Here is an 18,625-nt window from a genome sequence, read left to right on the forward strand (position 1 = left end):
TTGAAGGCAAATGTCAGACAAAGGTTTTTTAATTAAAATGATTTAAAAACTACATTATCCGCAAACTTTACAAGCACTCAGTATGGAAGCATTAATGATACCATGACATACATAGCTGAGATTCTTAAATTAACATATCAGTTTCAGATGTACATGCTTTGAGCATAGAAAGAAAATGAAGAGAGCAAGTAGAATCAACATTTTGATACATGAAAAGGAGAGGGGGATTCTTTGAGAGAGAAAATTAAATGTAACATTGTGCTCTTTAATCAAATAATACACAATCAAACACAGTTCACTTGTACATTTTGGCTACCTAGCTTTGTACAAATTATGATATTGAGCATCAATCGAGACCCGATTGAAATGCCGCACTTCTTCAACATCCAAACAGTATTACAGGCATTTGTGAAAATCTTTGGTTTTTTTTGAAGGAACCACACAAATCTCAGTACACATGTGGTTTCTCTAGCTGCATGATTTTTTTTTTGCCCATAATAAAGTTAGGTTTTATTTATTTTTTTTTTAGGCTTAAAAAGGAGGTAACTAGTCCTCTGAATTAAAGGGAGATAGGAATGAGACTGTAGCAATGATTGTCTGAGGAATAAGGCAAAAAGGTTGAGAAAGTGTCTTGCATAACTTTTTGTTTTCCTAACCAGAGCTAGTTTCTTTGATCACCTTTCAGTTTGACATGAAATCCCTGCTTGAGTAGCATCTAAATTCCTACCTTAAAGAGTCACAATTGTTGTGACAGACTCGCTGAGTAAATATTAGATACCTGAAACCTACTGTAAATACCCTGACACCGCTCATACCACGGTCCTCTGTGCAGACATGAACCGCTGGCAGAGCGCTGAGCCCTTGGCGCTGGCGAGGAGGGAATTACACAAGAAAAGACAGAATTAGGGCCATAAAGGGTTCAAAGCATTGATATTCAGAACAAAGGGCCTGTGCACAACAAGACAAGTTTTTTTTTTTCTTTCTTCTTTTCTTTTTTGCATAACTGCCTTGGTTTTGGTAAGCAGACACCAGTCTGACCACACCTCCTCCCGCTTTCCCTTCATCACTCCTCCCTCTTTTTGGGGATAGTGGGATCATGTGTTTCACCGTGGGGGACAAGGCCCTCAGGCCTGGAGAGAATGAGCACACACACCTGTGGTGCAGGAATCTGTGTGTGTGTGTGTCATCGTGAAATTATTCATTATTTGGTGAGAAACCTTCTCAACTCCAAATGGGTCATGTAACTCCAGCAGGGATATTTCATATTTAGCTTTGCACACTTTAAGGAATACATGTCCCAAAAAAAAAAAAAAAAAAAAACAGAAACCAAAGTTCAATAGTGCAAAAAAATTCTTTTTTTTTAAGCGCAGGAAACTCAGCTTGGAAATTGGTGAAAGGATTACAGCTCTCTCTCACTGACTGATGGGCATAGTTCATTCGGAATAAAGGCTTTTAGTGCATCAAAGCTACATTGGAAGGCAAAATAATTACATTAAAGTTTTTTTTTTCATAATTTAGTAGCAATATATTACACAAATTCCAAATTTATAGTTAACAACAAAACATGGTTTATATACTGTATATTTATATATATATATATTTATATATATATATAAAAAAGGAAAAGTCGAGAGAAATGCTTAAGGATTTGGGGTATATGCATACATTTCCTCAAAATTTGGCTCAAATAAATATCAAAAGTAAACTGTGTCATCCAGTTCAAAAATACCAGACTAGGACTTTTTTTTTTTTTTTTTTTTTTTAAGAAAATGGCTTGAATACGAACTTTAAATGAAACAAAGGACAGAGACAGCAAGACTCCAACATTCCTAAAAGCAAATGGAAAAAAAAAAAAAACAACCCAATAAACCCCCCTCTGCTTTTGTCTATTACATTCCTCAAAATATAAGCCATTGTCCTTTTTCGAAACGTGATACGCTGATGACACAGCAGAGGAGAATTCATGTCTTAAAGCATGAGTCCTGACAGTTCAGAATGCTTTCTCGCAGAATAATGCAGCGACTGTGTTAAACGTCCATGGCTTATCGTAGCACCCAATGCTGACGTGTCCGCTTGGATAATAAATTAGGCAACAAGGTGGAGTACTGAGCGAGCACTGTGCGCGCATGGTTCAAACCGATGGTGCTTTTTCACAACTGGCAAAAGTCTTCTTTTTTTTTTTTGTTTGTTTTTTTTTTTTTTTTTTTATGCATGGTCAATTTTTTACAGATATTAAAGCTTAAAAGGACCGATTGCTACAGCAGTGGAGCCGTGCCCCATGAGGATGTCAGGAGTCTTTCACTGAGCAAACACCCCGTCTGACTTCTCCTCCCCTCCCAGTTCAAGTGAGTCGGACCGGCCCGTTGGATGAGTGTCTGCTGTGGCTTTTCAGTTCATCAGCTGTACCTGCCTTTTGTTCATTGGTCTTTGATGAGGACCTGTTTGTCTCAGATCCCCAAACGTTACAATGGCTTCTCTTGTTTTACCCGCGCTTCTATTTACAGTCTCTGCCGAACGTCTTCTCATCTCTTATATGGCTTTTGTAGTTCTTTTAAGAGTACATTTGTCAGCACAGTGCAGGAGTTTGCTCCAATTTTACAAAACACGTGGAAGTCTGAGGAGAGTCGGTAAAAGCAGAAAAGTCTTCAAAGCAAGTGCCGGAGAAATAAAAGACGTATACATGCAGCATTTTTCTTTCTTTTTTTTTTGTTTGGTTGTCGTTTTCTTTTTCTTTCAGTGTTCAGCTTTATTTTGTTCATCCTCCTCACGGTTTCTCCCGCTCCTCTGCCTCTCATCCTAAAGCGGCGCTGTCTGACAGTCAGTACGGCCGCCACACGGACTCATCCAGGCGACCCGAGGCGCTCATGGCCGTGGGGGAGTTGCTGTGGCTGCCGTCGGCCTCCACGCCCTCGCTCTGGGCGTTCAGGCCCGGATTCATCAGGCTGTTGGTCCCCCCTGCGCCCGCGGCCCCCGAGCAAGACAGCAGGCGGGTCGGGGAGCGCTCGCCGCCGGTGTTCCCGGGCGCCACCATGGAGAACTGGTAGGAGCCGGAGCCTGTGCCGTAGTACAGGTAGGAGTTGGACTGGAAGTTTTGGGACTGGTTGTTTGAGTAAGGCGGCGGCAGATAGGTGTGGTATCGAGACGAGGCGGACATGCTGAGGCCGCTGATGCCAGTGCTGGAGGTGTTGGCGGAGTAGGGGAAGGCCCCGGGGTAGTGCATCCGGGGGTCTGAGAAGCGCGGGTCGGTCAGCGGCGACAGAGACGGGAACGTGGTCCTCTGCTGGAAGATGTCTGTCGTGCCTGTCAACAAAAACACAAAAAGCAAAAAGGTCAAATAAAAAAAAAAAAAACCAACAGACTTTCAGTTATCCATAAAAACTGGCTGCAGTGATTATGAAACAAGGGGCTCTGAGATTTCACATCTTCTGTTCGACCCACATTTCCAGAGCAGCGAACGCTCCCAAACCTCCAATTCCGAGCTCAGATTTCTTGCGATATACCGGCCTGTGGAAATGTTTGCTCAAAGTAATGAACTGAGACATTTTTTGGCTTAATAACAGTCATCAAGCACTGACAGCACATCATCCCACAGCCCCGTGCACAAGACCAAAGTTATGAAAAGGCCCCTTCGCAGCAGCCCTCCTACCACTGCTTCTAAAGCAGAGCAACGTATGGCCTTCTGTCTTTCTCAGAGCAATGAAAAGAGGCATTGTCAGTCGTGAGGGGAGCTTTGTATAAACACCAACAGCTTGTTGCACTGTAGTATCGTAAATCATACCGAGGCGGCAGTGACAAGACAGTCACAATTAGATAATTAGAGGGGCAGAAATGGCAGGCAGGAACGTAGGAAGAGGGATGATGAGAGGGGAAGGGAGCTGGAGCGCTGGTTTCAGCGTGAATTTCTGAACTAATGTGTATTACAGTCGGGGAGCTGTCAGAGTTAACTGCGACGTGTAATCTCACAAGTAACAGTCGAACCTAGCTGTTAGGACTTCAGTTTCACTGGACACTTTCTAATTTATTCAACTGACAAATGGGAAGAAGAAGTATTGTGTGGATGTTGGAAAAGAAGGACTGCCTCTTTTAGATTTTCGGTCTCTGCTGTCATCAAATAAACTGAACTCAAACACAAAAAAAGTGATACTGGCTGATCTTATACAGTCTCAGCACCTCAAGTAATATCTGGATCCCAAACCCTTACTTTAATTAGGTTCATTTCAGTTGAAAGGGGTACTTGGAACGCTCTGCTTGACGAGTACAAAGTCATTGAGGAAGCAGGACTTATAAGCAACGCCGGGCGAATGACGCACTGCCGCTGTGGGTGTTATAGATTCAGAGCTGTCAATATAATTCTCACATAAAGGTGTGAAAATGTAAGTTGTGCCTGACAGGTTGAACATGTTGATTCATCGCACTCACGACACTTGGGTATTTTTGTGAAAAGGCAAGGTGGCCAACTGCCAGGCTGAACTACGCCGCAGCTGTAATTGCCTCAATCTGGTCGTGTGCCAGATTGACTTGGGAGAGTTCCTCATACCTGATGTAAACGTGCACTTGCGCTTCCGTCCTCACCTGCCACTTGTTTCGCGCACACACAAACAGAAACACACACACGCCTCCTGGATTTTTGTTTGTCCGCATGTGGCTTTCATGGGCCCAACGTGGCCACATGACTGCAAGTGTAAAATGTGAATTTGGATGGCAGAGAAAAGAGAGCTTGTATTTGTGAAATAGCAAGCGCTTGCACGCCACAGCCCTGAGGGGGGAGAATGCCAAACTTGCGTGCCACAGTCTCGTTGAAATGTCTTTTTCCTATGTCTGGAGAGCCGGGTCCATTTTCAGCTGCAAATATCTGTTCCTTTAGCGATTTCCATGGCCCCTGCTATGCTCTTTGTTTTTCTTTCGTCAACACGTTCCTGCACTGGAGTTTTCCTATTCTTTTTGGGATGAAGGGAGGCTGGCGTTGGCGTTGGGGGGGCCTGTTTCTTTTTCCAGACTCTTACCAGCCGTTGCAGTCAGACTCCATATCTGATTTCACGCGAGGAAAATCCAAGCCTTCAGCTGCTGTTGATTCGGGTGAAGTGGAGTCAGCCTGCTAATTCCTACCGGACTCCCAAAAAGCTTTTCCTCCCTCTCCCTCCTTTTTTTTTTTTTTTCTTCTCCTGCTTGCTCTCTCTCTCTCTCTCTCCTGTTGCTCTGTCTGTCCCTTCATCTCTCCCTGTCTGTGCTAAATTTAGGCTCCGGGGGTGAAGCAGGGGAGGGGGTCCGTGGCGCGGGGGGGACATGATGGCTCTGGCTGCTGCTGCCGGGGCCCACCCCCGCACATGATCTCCATTTAATTGGAGCCGGTGGAAACGTGTTGTCTAAACTGCGGTGGGGATCGACTCCTGTGTTCTGTCACGGGAAACTGGCCCGGACACTTATCACAACACCTTAATGGGCTTGCGCAGTCTCGGGGTTTTTGGCCGCGAGCCAGGGAGAGTCCACCACCTCCGACACACCTCCACACTCTCCACACGGTACAGTAGCTCCCTCTGGAGGAGAGGGCTAAACAAACCCATGTGTAATTGAGAAGCAAAACGCTTTGCAGTCTGTTTTTTTTCTCTCTCCATCTTAACTACATTACATACCTTACTGCATCCCCCACCCAGTATAAGTACAGGCTTTCGCTGCTGTGGCTGTGGTAACAGTGGTGTATCTTTGGCAGAGGGGAGCTTAGCCTAGTAGCTGCCTGTAACCTCTGCGGCACAAAACCACACATGATCTCCATTAGACTCATCTGAAACGTGTTGACTAAATTGCAGGGACAGGAGAAGGGATGGACCCCAGAGGGCTCGCTGGCAGAGGCTGTTGTCTGTGATGTTCCCGGTCTGTGAAGCGGGGTAGCTTTGGAATCGGGGCTTTTATAGAGAACACAGTGTTCCAGGCGGTCTCTCGTTCCCCCTTTTGCTTTAAAGCCTTGTGGCATGCACTTTTTTCCTTTTTAAATCGGCCACACCAAACGCAGGATCCTCCTCCTTTCTATTTAGCTCAAGAAGTCCACTAGTCCACACTCAAGCGTGTAACCCAGGTATGACTGGAGGTTTGTCTCATTTGCCTACAGGAGAAACTGATTTTGCTTGTTAACATAAGGGCAGGTTTGAGGCGGTCACGTCTTTGTGCACCAGCTTATGTGTGTGTGTCCGAATGTGGTGGCTGGCAATGGGGAGATGCAAATCCAGGCGCTCACCTGTGAAATGTTTACTCAGGCTTGATGCAAACCGTGACGGCCAGCACCCAGGGAATGGTGTCTCAGGCAAATAAGTGGAGGGAAGTAAAATGGAGATAAAGGGAAAACCCGTCCAGGGTTGTGGAAGAGACCCACTCCGTGACAGACGGAGAAATTGTCCCTTGAAGGAAAAAACCCTGCTGCAGTGTGGTTTTTATTATAAGAAAAAGATTAAATATCTTTAGGAAGTCACGAGTGTTTGATTTACAAACTGGTTTGGGTGGTTTCAACAGTAGATGGCTTTCAGATGAACTGTCACGTTTGATAACAGGGCAGAGCTGACAAGGCAGCGTAATACCAAGGCAGGGCTGCTGCTGCTGCTGCTCGGCATGGCAGAGACTGGAACCAAATGAACTCAAATGATCTCCAGGTGTTTATTCAAGTGCCGTGGCTCTGAGGCCGGAGCATCATGTCGGATGCAAATGATAATCACCTCTGGAGTGTGGCACCATGGTCACCAGTCCCAAAGCCTCGTCCATGTTAGCGCTCTATCATGTGAATGGAACGGATTTTTGCATGTTCTCATCTTGTGACATGCAATGCATGCAGGGCTGAGCGACGGCTGTGATGACAAAAAACACGTGAGATTTTCCTAATGTATTAACATGATTGATAGGTCTGTCTGTTCAGTGAAACCTGTGCTGCGCGAGTTCATGTCGTTTTCACTTTTCCGTCTTGATGTCCTGGCATTTGGAGCTCATGCTTTAAGGTCCCAAACATATACTTTCACTCACCATCCCTGTCAATCACATTTGGCACACAGCTGCGAATACCTTGCACTGAAGCTTGAAAATGCCTTGCACAAACAGTGATGTGCCTAAGTACATAATTCTCCTAACTCAGTGACTGAGCCGTCATCTCTCCGTTTTCTGTTTAAACTTATATAAAATGTATTAAATTGTAGGGGAAAAAAGAAAAATCGATTCACTGCACCAGACCTACGTAACTGTTTTAAGTCTTTGGGCCTGGATGTGGGTCCACAGGACTGCGTGAGTGGATGAGTCAGCATGTCTGCTGTGGTGGTTTCTGCACGGGGGACGTATGGGAGGCTGAGTGGGCTATTAGAGAGCAGCGCGATTCCACATCTCCAAGAAAAGCTTAAGAGAGAGAAGAAAGAAAGGCGAGGAAAAGAAGAAGACAGGGTGGTGGCGTTTTAGGAATGTTCTGAGATCCAGTCGGCCCCTACAGGCAAAATGAAACAGACTCCAAAATTGTCACAACGAATGGCACGCCCTTCCTTCTGCCCGCCTCTGTAACTCCTCTACTATGCTTTGAATTGAGGAGGCTTTCAGAGCATCTACTAATTAAAATAAAATAGTTTGGAAACATTCAGCTTGCTTTGATACATTTGTAAAGATGTAGAGTTTGGAAGGTGTGATCTCTGGTTGGCAGTACAAAGCGCATCAATTATCTCCACTGTATTTTACACGCTCAGTAATTAGTGCCGTTGCTTAGAAGTGACCTCACCCTCCGCCGCGCTTGTTGATTGGGTTTCAGACTGTGATTATGTCCCAGAAACTAACAAACACCTTTTGAAAACAAGTCAAATCAAGAGACACGAGTGAGTCAAGAAGAAGTTATTGTGAACTCTTTTCCTGAGTTCCTTTTCTTCTACATTTGAAAACTGCGTCTCACTAACGAGACTAAAATCCTTTGTACAGAAAAAGAAACCTAAAGTCCAACTCGTGGTTGATTTGTGGACCAGCTTGGATTGTTTGTTGTGGGCCTCACCTGGCCATGGTCTCAGGTCCTCCTCCACCTTGCAGGTCTTCAGAGCCGGGGTGTCCATTTGCTCCGGCCACAGCGCTGTGAACACACATTATGAACCACAGGTGAACACTTGGGACCTTTTTAAGAACACAGTGGATCATTTTTTTAGAGTCAAAGTGGAAAAAAGACCACAAGTCATAGAAATGCGTGGGTTTTATGTGTGTACAATGTGAGGGAGTCTCTGCTTGTGTCATAGAAAGCTCAACTGCTGTCCTAAAAAAAAAAAAACCCTTCGCGTCAGATTAGTCAAAACCGTCTTGACATTTGGCAGTTTGGAGCTGCGTCTTCCTGTCACAGGTTGGCCTCTGCTGACTGAGCAGCGACGACTGGGAAGAGGAGGGGTGGTTGTTCGCACCCGGGTGAGACCAGCCTTGGAAAAACATGCTTGATGGGTGCATATGAGATATATTTGGGGTCGTTCAGGCGAGACCCTGGACAGAAAGGGGAGAAGCTCGCTTGCCTGTCCAGCCGAGCTGTCAGAAGGCGGAGGAGGAACGGGGACCTGCTGGCCCAACGCGTGGGACCCTGCTTCACACTCCCCGGTCACACCACAACACGACTGACACAGCCAGTTGTTTGCTCTCAGTCTGAGACCGAGCAGTTGTTACAAGACAACTTGCACTGAGCTCTCTGGACACAGCAGTCGCAGCACCTGTGTTGTACTGTGGTCAAGTTTCCAAGCCTCTGGCTATTTATTCCATATTCCATGTTGTGCAGCAGAGCAATTTAGTGGAATAAATGGTTTTATTGGATTTCATTCTGTCAGTGAGGAATCTAAAATTAGACTAAAAAATATTGCGTCACCCCTTTTGCCACCAAAGACTCTCTTATTGTGCAATTAATGCCACGCTAAATGTCCTGTGACACATGAAGGGAAAATGACACTTCTCAGTTCATTCCCTTGCCTTGTTTGCTGCTGCAGGTTTTTAGTTTTACTCCTTGCATGGGATTCGAATTATTGCACTTCCTCTGGCACCTTTGGCACACATGTTCATTCAATCACTGTACCCTACAGTCACTCAGGCTCCGGAAAGAGAAAAGCATTCCGCCACAAGCCAGAACTAAAACACACCTCAAATGGAGATATGAGGACTGAAAAGGTTTTACATCCCCTTTGGTGCAGTCACATAATAGAAGGGTAGAGGCACTTCTATTCTTTTGCATTTTTCATCAAAAACACGTAAATATTTTCATTGCTTTGACAGGAAAGTACATATTATAGAAGCGCATTTTTTCTCGTGGTGTTTTGCTTTTCATGACGGCCGCAATAAGCCTAATTTTGGCTCTGCCCTCCTCCGTTGCAACACCGCAATATAGTAAACTCCCAACCTCCTGTAGCGGCAATTAGGATGGAGAAGGACGCCAGAGGCAGGGGGAGAGGCGGGGGGGCGCCGGCGCTGCGCCGTTCACCTATAGCCACGCCGGACTCAGCATGTGTAAGAGCCGTGCTTCTCCCTGGAGCTCCTCCACTTCCTTTGCAAAGGCCCAAATCAGCACTCAGTCACTGAGAGGTCCTACACTGCGCCTCACAATGGCAAATTCTTACACATAAATGGCCTTATTCAGGAAGGCTCGCAAGCAGCTGGTGCGATTCGCTCAAGAAAATAAACATTTCCTTCAAATATTTTGATTGGCCGGCAGACAACGTCAATACCAGAGGCACAGATTACCCCTGTTAATAAGAGGACCAGCCCCCTGGGTGGAGCTGAGGAGCGGGGAAGGCCGGGGCTGAGGTGGGAAGAAGCGGCGGGCGCGTCACTAATAAGCCACTTTGGGGTGGTGCCAGTGGAGTTTCGGGGAGGACACAAATAAACACATGCGGCGCTATTGAAGTGTTTATGTGTGTGTGTGTGTCTAGATGAAAGGGGGTCGCCAAGGAGGCGTTCTGAGCCAAGATGGCGTCCGTCCTCGTGACTCCGGATCCAGCAACGCCTCTGAGACACGTAACGCGCCCGCCGTAATGAAGCGTGTCATTGAGACACACTGAATGCTAGTCCTTGTGCCGGGCTTCCTGTTTCGCTCGGGCCTCGGGCGTCGCAACGGGGAGAGAATGTGAGGGGAGCGAGCAAGACAGAACGAGCGACGCCAGCGAGTGAACGAGGGAGAAAGGGAGCGTGTTCGCGAGGGGAAGAACACGGCCTTGGCTCAGCTATGTGGGACATTTGATATGTCTTTTGAGCCCTCACTTATAACGTGAGCAAAAACAAACACATGGGCTGAAAAATCCTATGTTCTCTTTGAGAGCCGGTCGTCCGCCCACCCCTCCCCTCTCCCCAGACTCAATAGAGACTGTTCATGGCTCTCATGTAGTTTCTGTAATTGCTGAAATGTAAAACTCCGTCTGACTCTGATGTGAAATTATAACTTAGACAAACAGTTGAGTCTGGTAAAAAACAACTTGCCCTCACTCCTCTTTTTCTTTGTGTTTTTTTTTTTCTTCCTTTTTTCAAGTAGAAAGAGGCTTCAAAAGATTCTTTGGGGAAGAAAAGAAACATTTTCAGTTTGAATTATTCATCTCAGGGTCACAAAAAGAGGGTAACCACAAGTGAAGCTTTCAGGCACCATAACAAATAAACTCTGTGGTGGCCATTGACATATTATGTAAATAATGGAGTGCAGAAGTAAAACAGAGTGTCTAAAAGACTGGTCCAGATCTCAGCTTGTTTCACTCGTGTTTGCTCCAGAGGGCCAGCTTCCTGCTCGCGTTTGGCAGGGATCAGCATGAAACCCGACTAGCGTGACGGCGAAACTCAAAAAAGTCCACACCGCAGCTACCTGACGGCGCTAATTTCCTGTCTAGCTCCGGCTTCTAATTGGCTGATCATGTCACTCTGGACGTGTGAATTAGCTCCGGAGCTCTCGGTTGCAGTGGTGGCAAAGCGCCGCCTCGAACCTGGGGGGGGCCGGCGAGCTTGTTTATGCGGAGCAAACAGTGTGGTCACTGTGGACGGGGCGGGAGGGGCACGGCCGCGTCGGGTTGGGACGCCTTCAAACGGGACATTCTCCAGTTAAGTCCAGTCCAGAGCCCGCAACCTGGACATGCTGAGCGGTGCCAGAGCACAGCTGCAGCAGATGTGCGTGCAGGACCGGGTCAGAAGCACCAGCATATGTGGAAGTGGCATTAATGGAAAGAAGCTGAGTAAGTGGGTAATATATCATGTCTGCAGGGTTGTGCTGTAGTATTTTGGACAGCGAGAGCATGCGTGCCCAAAAACACACACACACACACACACACACACACACACACACATCCCTTCATCAAAGCACCAAGTACTTGACTTGACGGTAGAACGCTATGCTCATATCTTGATATTCATCTTTAGGACGGATACACACACACACACATACACACACACAGGTGTTAGAACTAATAACATGTTAAATGATACCACCTCAAAAGTGGCAAGACTTTCTTTCTTTCTTTCTCTCTCATTTTTTTTTTTGGATGATTAAATTGATGCCGGCCTTTCTTTTTTCTCTCCTCACTCTTTAAAACACATTCGAGTTGAAAGAGCACCTCGCCTCGGAGTGTTCTGTCAGAGGCCGTGCCAGGGGCTTGTTGAGTTTTGTCTTGTGTTTAAAATGGATTAATCTGAAAGCGGAACCTGTTTTCCACCTTTAACTTCGACATAAATCAAGTTTACACTCAGCTGCTGGCTTCTCCATACGACTGGAAATACATGTGTATTTATTTTTAAAGATGCAATGTCACGGTTGGATGTTGGAGGCCGAAGTACACTCGGGATCAAAGTGTGTGGGGGGGGGGGGGCTGCTGCTGCTGCCACCCACAGATACATATAGTATACACATGTAACTCACTTGAGGTTTTGAAAACCAGAATAACAATTTACTACTTGATTGTCTGAGCGTTGGATTTGCTTGACTGGACTAGCTGAACCACGAATTTACAACCACGCGCACACACACACACTCACGCAGGCACACACTCCCCTCCACCCTTGCTGAGAATCATTCCACATGTCTAGCAGGCTTACCTGTGGCCACAGAAGAACAAAAACAAGCAGTGAATGTAGCGTCTGCCGGTGTGCAGGAGTCCTGTTACTGCATGCACTGTAATGAGCTCTTAATTACCCTGTCTGTCTGGGGCACTCGCCGAGGACTTGCAACACTAGCACGAAATGTGTGTGTTTTTATTTTCAATGTGCCTATGGTGCAATCGTGTGTGCGTATGTGTGTATGTGTGTGTGTGCATGCGCGTGCATGTGTGTGCAGGATTTAAGAATCCATGGCCAGCGTTGAGTCGACGTCTGGAGACTGTTGACAGCCAAACTGAGACAGTATTTCATGGCTCAGAAAACAAAATGAAGACATGAAGCTTTAGGAGGAGGGGGCGACACTAGTTTGTTTGTTTTTTTGTTTTGTTTTTTTTGCCATCTTCAAGGGGGTAAAAAGTCTCCAGCCTCTCGATAATGGAAAACATCTTTTGTAACAGCAAGATGGGAATCCATTTAATTATAATGTGTTGATGGGCGATCTATCACCCGGCAATTCTCAAACAAACAGTCCGTGGGATTTAAAGTATCTGCAAAGTACAACAGCATCTGGCAGAGCCTGTCAGGAGCAGAGACGTGTGTGCTGTTGATATGTAAACACTTCCCTGTGTCTCTGAATGGGATTTATTACAACAAGCCTATTTTTGTTTGAGCTTTGCTTGTAATACTGCAGCGGTGCTGTCTGCGTCTGATCCTGTACTCACACCGGAGCACTCCTTGTGATGTGAACATACGTACGCGCGCCGCCGCTCCAACAGATAATCGAGGTGGGAAGGAGAAAGGCCCTCTGCTCTGTTACTTTAATTATTTTACCGCTCTTGCCCTGCGGTGTGCCATCATGACAGTAATACCACAGATTAAGGTGTGCGGTTTTTACACCCCCCCGTCTCACTCACAGACACACACTTCTTATAGACAGCCTCCAGTCACTGGCAGCTGTAATGTGAATCTCAAGGCCAGTAACGTCGAACACTCCCAACTGATGTTAACAGTGTTGTGTCTGCGCTCCCTGCGTGTGCACTGTACATGTGTGCGTGTCGCAACATTTGCAGCCCTTTGAAGCCCGGCGAGTCTGTGATGCTCTAATTCCTCCTCTAATCCCGTGCGAGGCAGACAAGAGAGGAGCTCTTCGTCTGCTGTCTGGACGGCGTCTGCACACCTCTCCGCCTCCCGCAGAAACTTAACGCTCCCGCAGTACAAGCTTAGCTGCAGGGGGCTTTTCGTTGGCAGGGAACCTGGAGCGCTCATGCCAAAGTTTGAAACCGTCAAAAATGATCATCACAGTGGCAGCATTGTGTCAAAGCTACGAGCTGGTTATTTTTAGCATTTCAAAAATGGCCGACACGTTTTTGAGCTCGGTGCAGTCCGAGCGGGGCAAACAAAATTAATATCAACACGGACGTGGTTAAAGACATGGGGGGGCGGCAGGGTTAAAGACCCCATGTTCCCTGCCAGTCAGCTGTTAGATAGGCCTGTACTGGTGACTCAGCACCGGCTAAGCTAAAGCACAAGGCCAAACAGTGTACGGCTGTGTTACACGGCGATACAGTTCCACCCACACACGGCTCAGCGCTCCCAAACAAACCCTCCCGTACACGGCGGCGTGCTGATACAAAGGTAATGAGATTCATTAGCCAGCATGTGAACCAGAGAGTGGGCGGGAGAGAGGAGTGTGTGTTTTCAGACTTCCCAGACATGGCAAGTCCCGTTGAACGGGGGCTCCGACATATGACGGAGAGCGAGGACTCATCCCCGGTCCAGCCGTCACCCACGCAGCTGTCCACAGCAGCCTCCCGCCGCCCCCTCCCCTCCATCGCACCACCTCAGTCTGAGTCTCAGCCCCCGGTCTCGGAGTGACGTGATTGCCAAGGTAGCGGATGGCTGTTACATTCCTGAGGCTGGAGTGTGTGCGGAGGGCCAGCTTCGGCTGACCCGGGCCAAAAACCCCGGCTGGCAGCGCAGCCCGTCGTGCCACCTGGCCGAACGGTTTCTGCCCCTGCGCGCTGTGGGGCCTCAGACCTCACCAACGCAAGGGCATCCGGGGACAGAACTGACACGAGCTTTCTCCCCTTTAATGGTCAACACACAGCTCTCAGGACTCCACATTGACGTATAACAGAACACTTACCTTCCGGCCAAATAAAACATAATATGTTTGCCTTATTGAAGGACTACTTATAAATGATGGCAGTGAAAATGAGATGCGGTGGCTCTGATCGGTTGTCAGCCACTGGTCCTCACCTGGCGTGGTGCTGAGGTGGGTTTGGTGTATGGGGCGGGGGTTGTTGTTCACCGGGCCTATCCGCATCGTCCGCTGGTAGCGCTCAATCTCCGACAGCCTGTCCGAGAACTGCATCTTCTGAGGGTCTTCCAACTTCACTCTGTGTCCTGAAAGAAGCAAACGAGCAGGAGAGAAATCAAGGGCTTGCCAGTTTTACCTCAAACACAACTAGGAAAATGGCACAGAGTGAATGTTTTTTTTTCCAGAGTTGTACAAAAATGGCAATTATTAAAAGACTTCCCCTTATTTGAGTTGTCAATCGAGCGTAGCAGTTTGACACATCCTTAGGAAACAACCTTTCGTTGCCCATTTAAACTTAGTTAGAGGGAAACTGGCTTGGAGTCTGAGGACCGTCAGTATCCTCCAATGCAACACACACACACACACAAACGCACGCACACACACACAGGCAGGCCAACTTATATAAAGGGAGACGGAGAGGCACCGTCACTGTGTTTTCAGCTCCCAAATACAAAAATATTATTAAAATGTCAGCAGACCTTGAAATACATTGGCTAGACACTAAATGTTGACCAAGCTGCACCTGCTGCCACATCATCTGCTGATAACGAAAGCGGTAAGTGGTCGAAAATAATTGCTGGAGGAATGTTGTTTTTCCTTGAAAGTGTAAGAAACTATACGCCACGAATGCGCTAAGCAGTTGTAGGGACTTCTGAAAAGTGATGAAGCTAGGTGATCTTTATCAAGCCAACTTATTTAAAACAAAACAAAGCAAGGAATAGTATGTCTGAATCCTGATAACACCACCCCCCTCTCACACATGCACTTACACCAACGCAGATTCAGGTCTTCCTGACACAGCGCTTAGTCAGAAGGAAACACCCAGACAAGGCTACCAGACCAGCTAGTCATCAGTCTTGAGCATAACAGAGAAAGAGACTCATTTTTGTGAGTGTAAGTATGTGTATTAGTGTGTGTGTGGAGGTGAGAATGAACTCGGACAAGTGAAGTGCTGCTCCTCTTATATTCAGACCAACAAAAACTGGCCAGCACACTTAGCGCCCCGATCACTTTGATGTCCCCTTCAGGGAGGCGGTCTCCGATCATGCCTTTTATGTAGACATCACTCATGTCCAAGCACACACACACGTGTGTGTGTGTGTATTAGCACATGCACATACCCACATACATGTGAACACACCTTAAATGTCAGACGTAAGTCCGGATGAGGGCTATGCCTCTAATGGGAGGAAGAGATTTTAATGTAACTATCAATGCACCAAAACTGTGTGCGAACCGGCATGTATACATTCTGTGGTTTTCTCCCTGGCATCTCTACAGAGTAGCCTAATGTGAAGTAATGGCTGGATTTGAATATTTTATCACTATATAAAGGGGGCAAGGCAGACGGACCAATATGGATTTTGCCCGTCCTTTCTCTCCACTGACCCATGGGCAATATATCTTCCCTCCGAGGCTGACCCATGGGTAAAGTTTCCTCTCGTTTACCGCTCTGTCCATTTGTTTGTGCCCACCGCCTCCTTTCCGTCCTCTCTTTGTGAACAATATAGAAATATCTTGCTCTGACGTCCCCTGACCCCCCCCCCTCCAAAACCGCATTCAGACGCGCACGGGGTCCGCAGCGATGCACAGACACGATGTCTGAACCCAGGCGAGCTCTCAAATGATCCGAATCCCCGCGGCGCAGAATATTTGAGTGTTTCTTTTTTTCACACTCAGCAGAGGAGGTCAAACTGCGCACACTTTCCGATAAAGTAGAATTACAGATACTTAGATGACGCTAATACGTGGTTGTTTTTCTGCCAGACGTTTCTGGTGACTTCTCCTGAGTAAGGTCGTAGTTAGCTGTGTGGTTGGTGCCAATTTGCTTCATGATCAGCGTCCTCTGGTTCACTTCTGTCCACCAGTTCTTCCTGTCACAGAAATTATTTTCAATGTAGGCCTTTTTTCTTTTCCCGATCGACCGTCCTCTCTGACATTGTTGTGGTATTTTAATGGTACTTTATGTCCTGAAAGAAATTGGCTGCTATTAGACGCACAAAGGGTTCATTCTTTGTCTGGATTACTGTCTAAATCAATTAGATGGAAATTGTTCTTTAAAAAAAGTTGCAACAATTGTGAAAGTGAAAATTCTACTTGTTTTTGTGTTGAGAAATGTGGGATTATATTCAAAAGTGGAAACTGAAGTGAAACAGAAATACCGCCACATAGTTAATATGGTAAAACTAAAAAAAAAGATGGATTTTTTTTTTTTTTTTTTTTGGAAATAAAAGAAAAGTTTCTTTACAGACACATTTCATCACATCGTCACGTTTCAGAAACTTTCATGTGACCCTATTGGAATGACAGTTAACATAAAACAACCAGTAATCAGCCAGTAATCAAAAGAAAATGGTCTTTGACATCCTAATCTTCTGATGCTGAGTCTGACACTTTTTATAAAAAAAAAAACTTTTTTTAAAAATTCATGCACACGCATATGAATAGTCTGTCTCTTTCTTTAAACTATCATGGGAGGAGTGGAAGCTCTTATGCGCACGCACACACACACACCACACACACACCACACACACCACACACCACACACACACACACAGTGGCTGGACTGGGTTCCAACTCCCACATAGACACTGTGGCTACTGTCTGGTCCAGGCCAGAGCAGGGGCGGTCGGGGGAAGCAGCTCTCCAAATATAGCCCCTATATGTGTCCTTGTGTAGTTATTAAGAGATTTACACCACCTCAAACGGCTGAGGTCAGGGAAATGATACATCCCACCGCTCTCTGGCTGGAAAAGAAAGACCGTCAGCGCGGGGAGGGGGAAATGATAATTGGTCAGTTTTTCTGTGGCCAGTGGTGGTCTGAGATGAATCGGCCGGCTCTTCAGGGATGAAAGTGATCATTCAGCTGGCTACACGCATGCAGCGCACGCACACATGCATGCTGTCCATCCCGTGGCCCGGTTCCAGCTGGCACGGACACTTAGCGTTTAGCGACAGTGTTCACGGCTTCCAGTAGGGGGTTTAGTGGGCTGTGAGCGAGGGATTTTTTTTTTTTTTTTTGGAAGGATGAGGAGGAGGAGGAGGTCTGAAGCATCACAAGAACAAGGCCTGGAGCTCATTAAAGCGAGGCCCACTGCTGCTGTTAACACTACTAATCAACTGGGTGGTGGCTTGCTTGGAACTTTCCCTCTACCCCTTTCTTTGTTTTGCCCTCCTGTCTTGGATACGCGAAAAAAAGGAAAAAGAACTCGGTCTAAAAAAGGGAGCAAGTCTCACACACACATGCATCTCCATTTATTTTATTTTCAAGGGGACTTATTGTGCTTTTCATATTTTTGTTGCATGCTGTAAATGATACTTCAGTGAAATGAGTTAACAGTGTTAAATTTGTGAACTCATCTAAGTCCTTCATTGATATTTTTAGATCAGCAGTATATCTGAGCAGCGGCTATAAATGCAGTGATTGTTGGTGTCAAATAAGTTCTTCGAGGTTGTAGATCAGAAGATCAAGAACTCTGAGGGAAGGGAACTAAATAAACTCATGGGTGAAGTGAAACACTGCATTGTTGGAGTTTTTAAAAGTGAAATTAAATGTTTTATGCTTCCTGTTTAGACGTTATTTGGAGTTAACTGTAGCTGCCAAGATTGTGGATTGGTTTGAAGAGGCCTTGTTGTTGCCATTCCTACAAGACCAATTTAAATACCTGTCCAGACCATCAGAACACAGGTTAAGCTTGGTGTTAATAGGCGCTCCTTGGCCGGCTGACCCCGGCTGTAGCCGCAGTGTGTCGGGACTGACCGCCAAACATTTGACTTCCACTCTGCAGGGCTGGGGGCCAGAGGGGTGCCGGTGCTCCACACCGGCCCCATTTCAGAGGGGTTTCTGTGGTCGGATGAATATTTAATGTGTCAGGGTGCACTTAGGAGAGAATGCCTTTGTTTTTCTCTCTATGATATCATAACCACAAGATAGAGCTGGGAGATGGGAGCCAATGCACACATGAGGCCTAAACAGCAGCGCTCAATATGCATCCCGGGCTGAAAATGGACGCTAAAGGTTGTAGATTTACTAGCCTCCTCTCAGAGTAGTGGTCGCATCATCTGAAAGCATTATGGAAGTCTATGCAGAACAAATAAAATGCTGATATAAAATGTCTGGTATTAACGACGTATCGCAAAGCGATTGCTGTGTTTTGAATGGATGGGTGTGCCGTTCCCAGCCCGGCTTTGTTTTGTGAGCGGGCGCGTGTGTGTGTGTGTCTATGCCAGTGTTTTTATTTCCTGTAGTGTTTTATCTTTGCTGCAGAAGAA

General features: G+C 46.5%; 1 protein-coding gene across 3 annotated transcripts in view; it reads right to left on the reverse strand.

Annotated features, from left to right (window-relative positions):
• Positions 1-480: 480 nt before the first annotated feature.
• Positions 481-18,625, reverse strand: part of runx3 (RUNX family transcription factor 3) — a 54,875-nt gene continuing 36,730 nt past the window's right edge. For all 3 annotated transcript variants that reach the window (XM_030116383.1, XM_030116386.1, XM_030116385.1), the window contains 3 exons: positions 14,293-14,439; positions 8,000-8,074; positions 481-3,300 (listed from right to left, as the gene is read on the reverse strand). In XM_030116383.1, the coding sequence (XP_029972243.1) occupies positions 2,819-3,300; positions 8,000-8,074; positions 14,293-14,439 (704 nt within the window). In that variant the 3' untranslated portion in view covers positions 481-2,818. The remainder of the gene's footprint in view (positions 3,301-7,999; positions 8,075-14,292; positions 14,440-18,625) is intronic.

This window comes from Salarias fasciatus, chromosome 19 (assembly GCF_902148845.1).
Source record: "Salarias fasciatus chromosome 19, fSalaFa1.1, whole genome shotgun sequence".
Lineage (NCBI taxonomy): Eukaryota > Metazoa > Chordata > Actinopteri > Blenniiformes > Blenniidae > Salarias > Salarias fasciatus.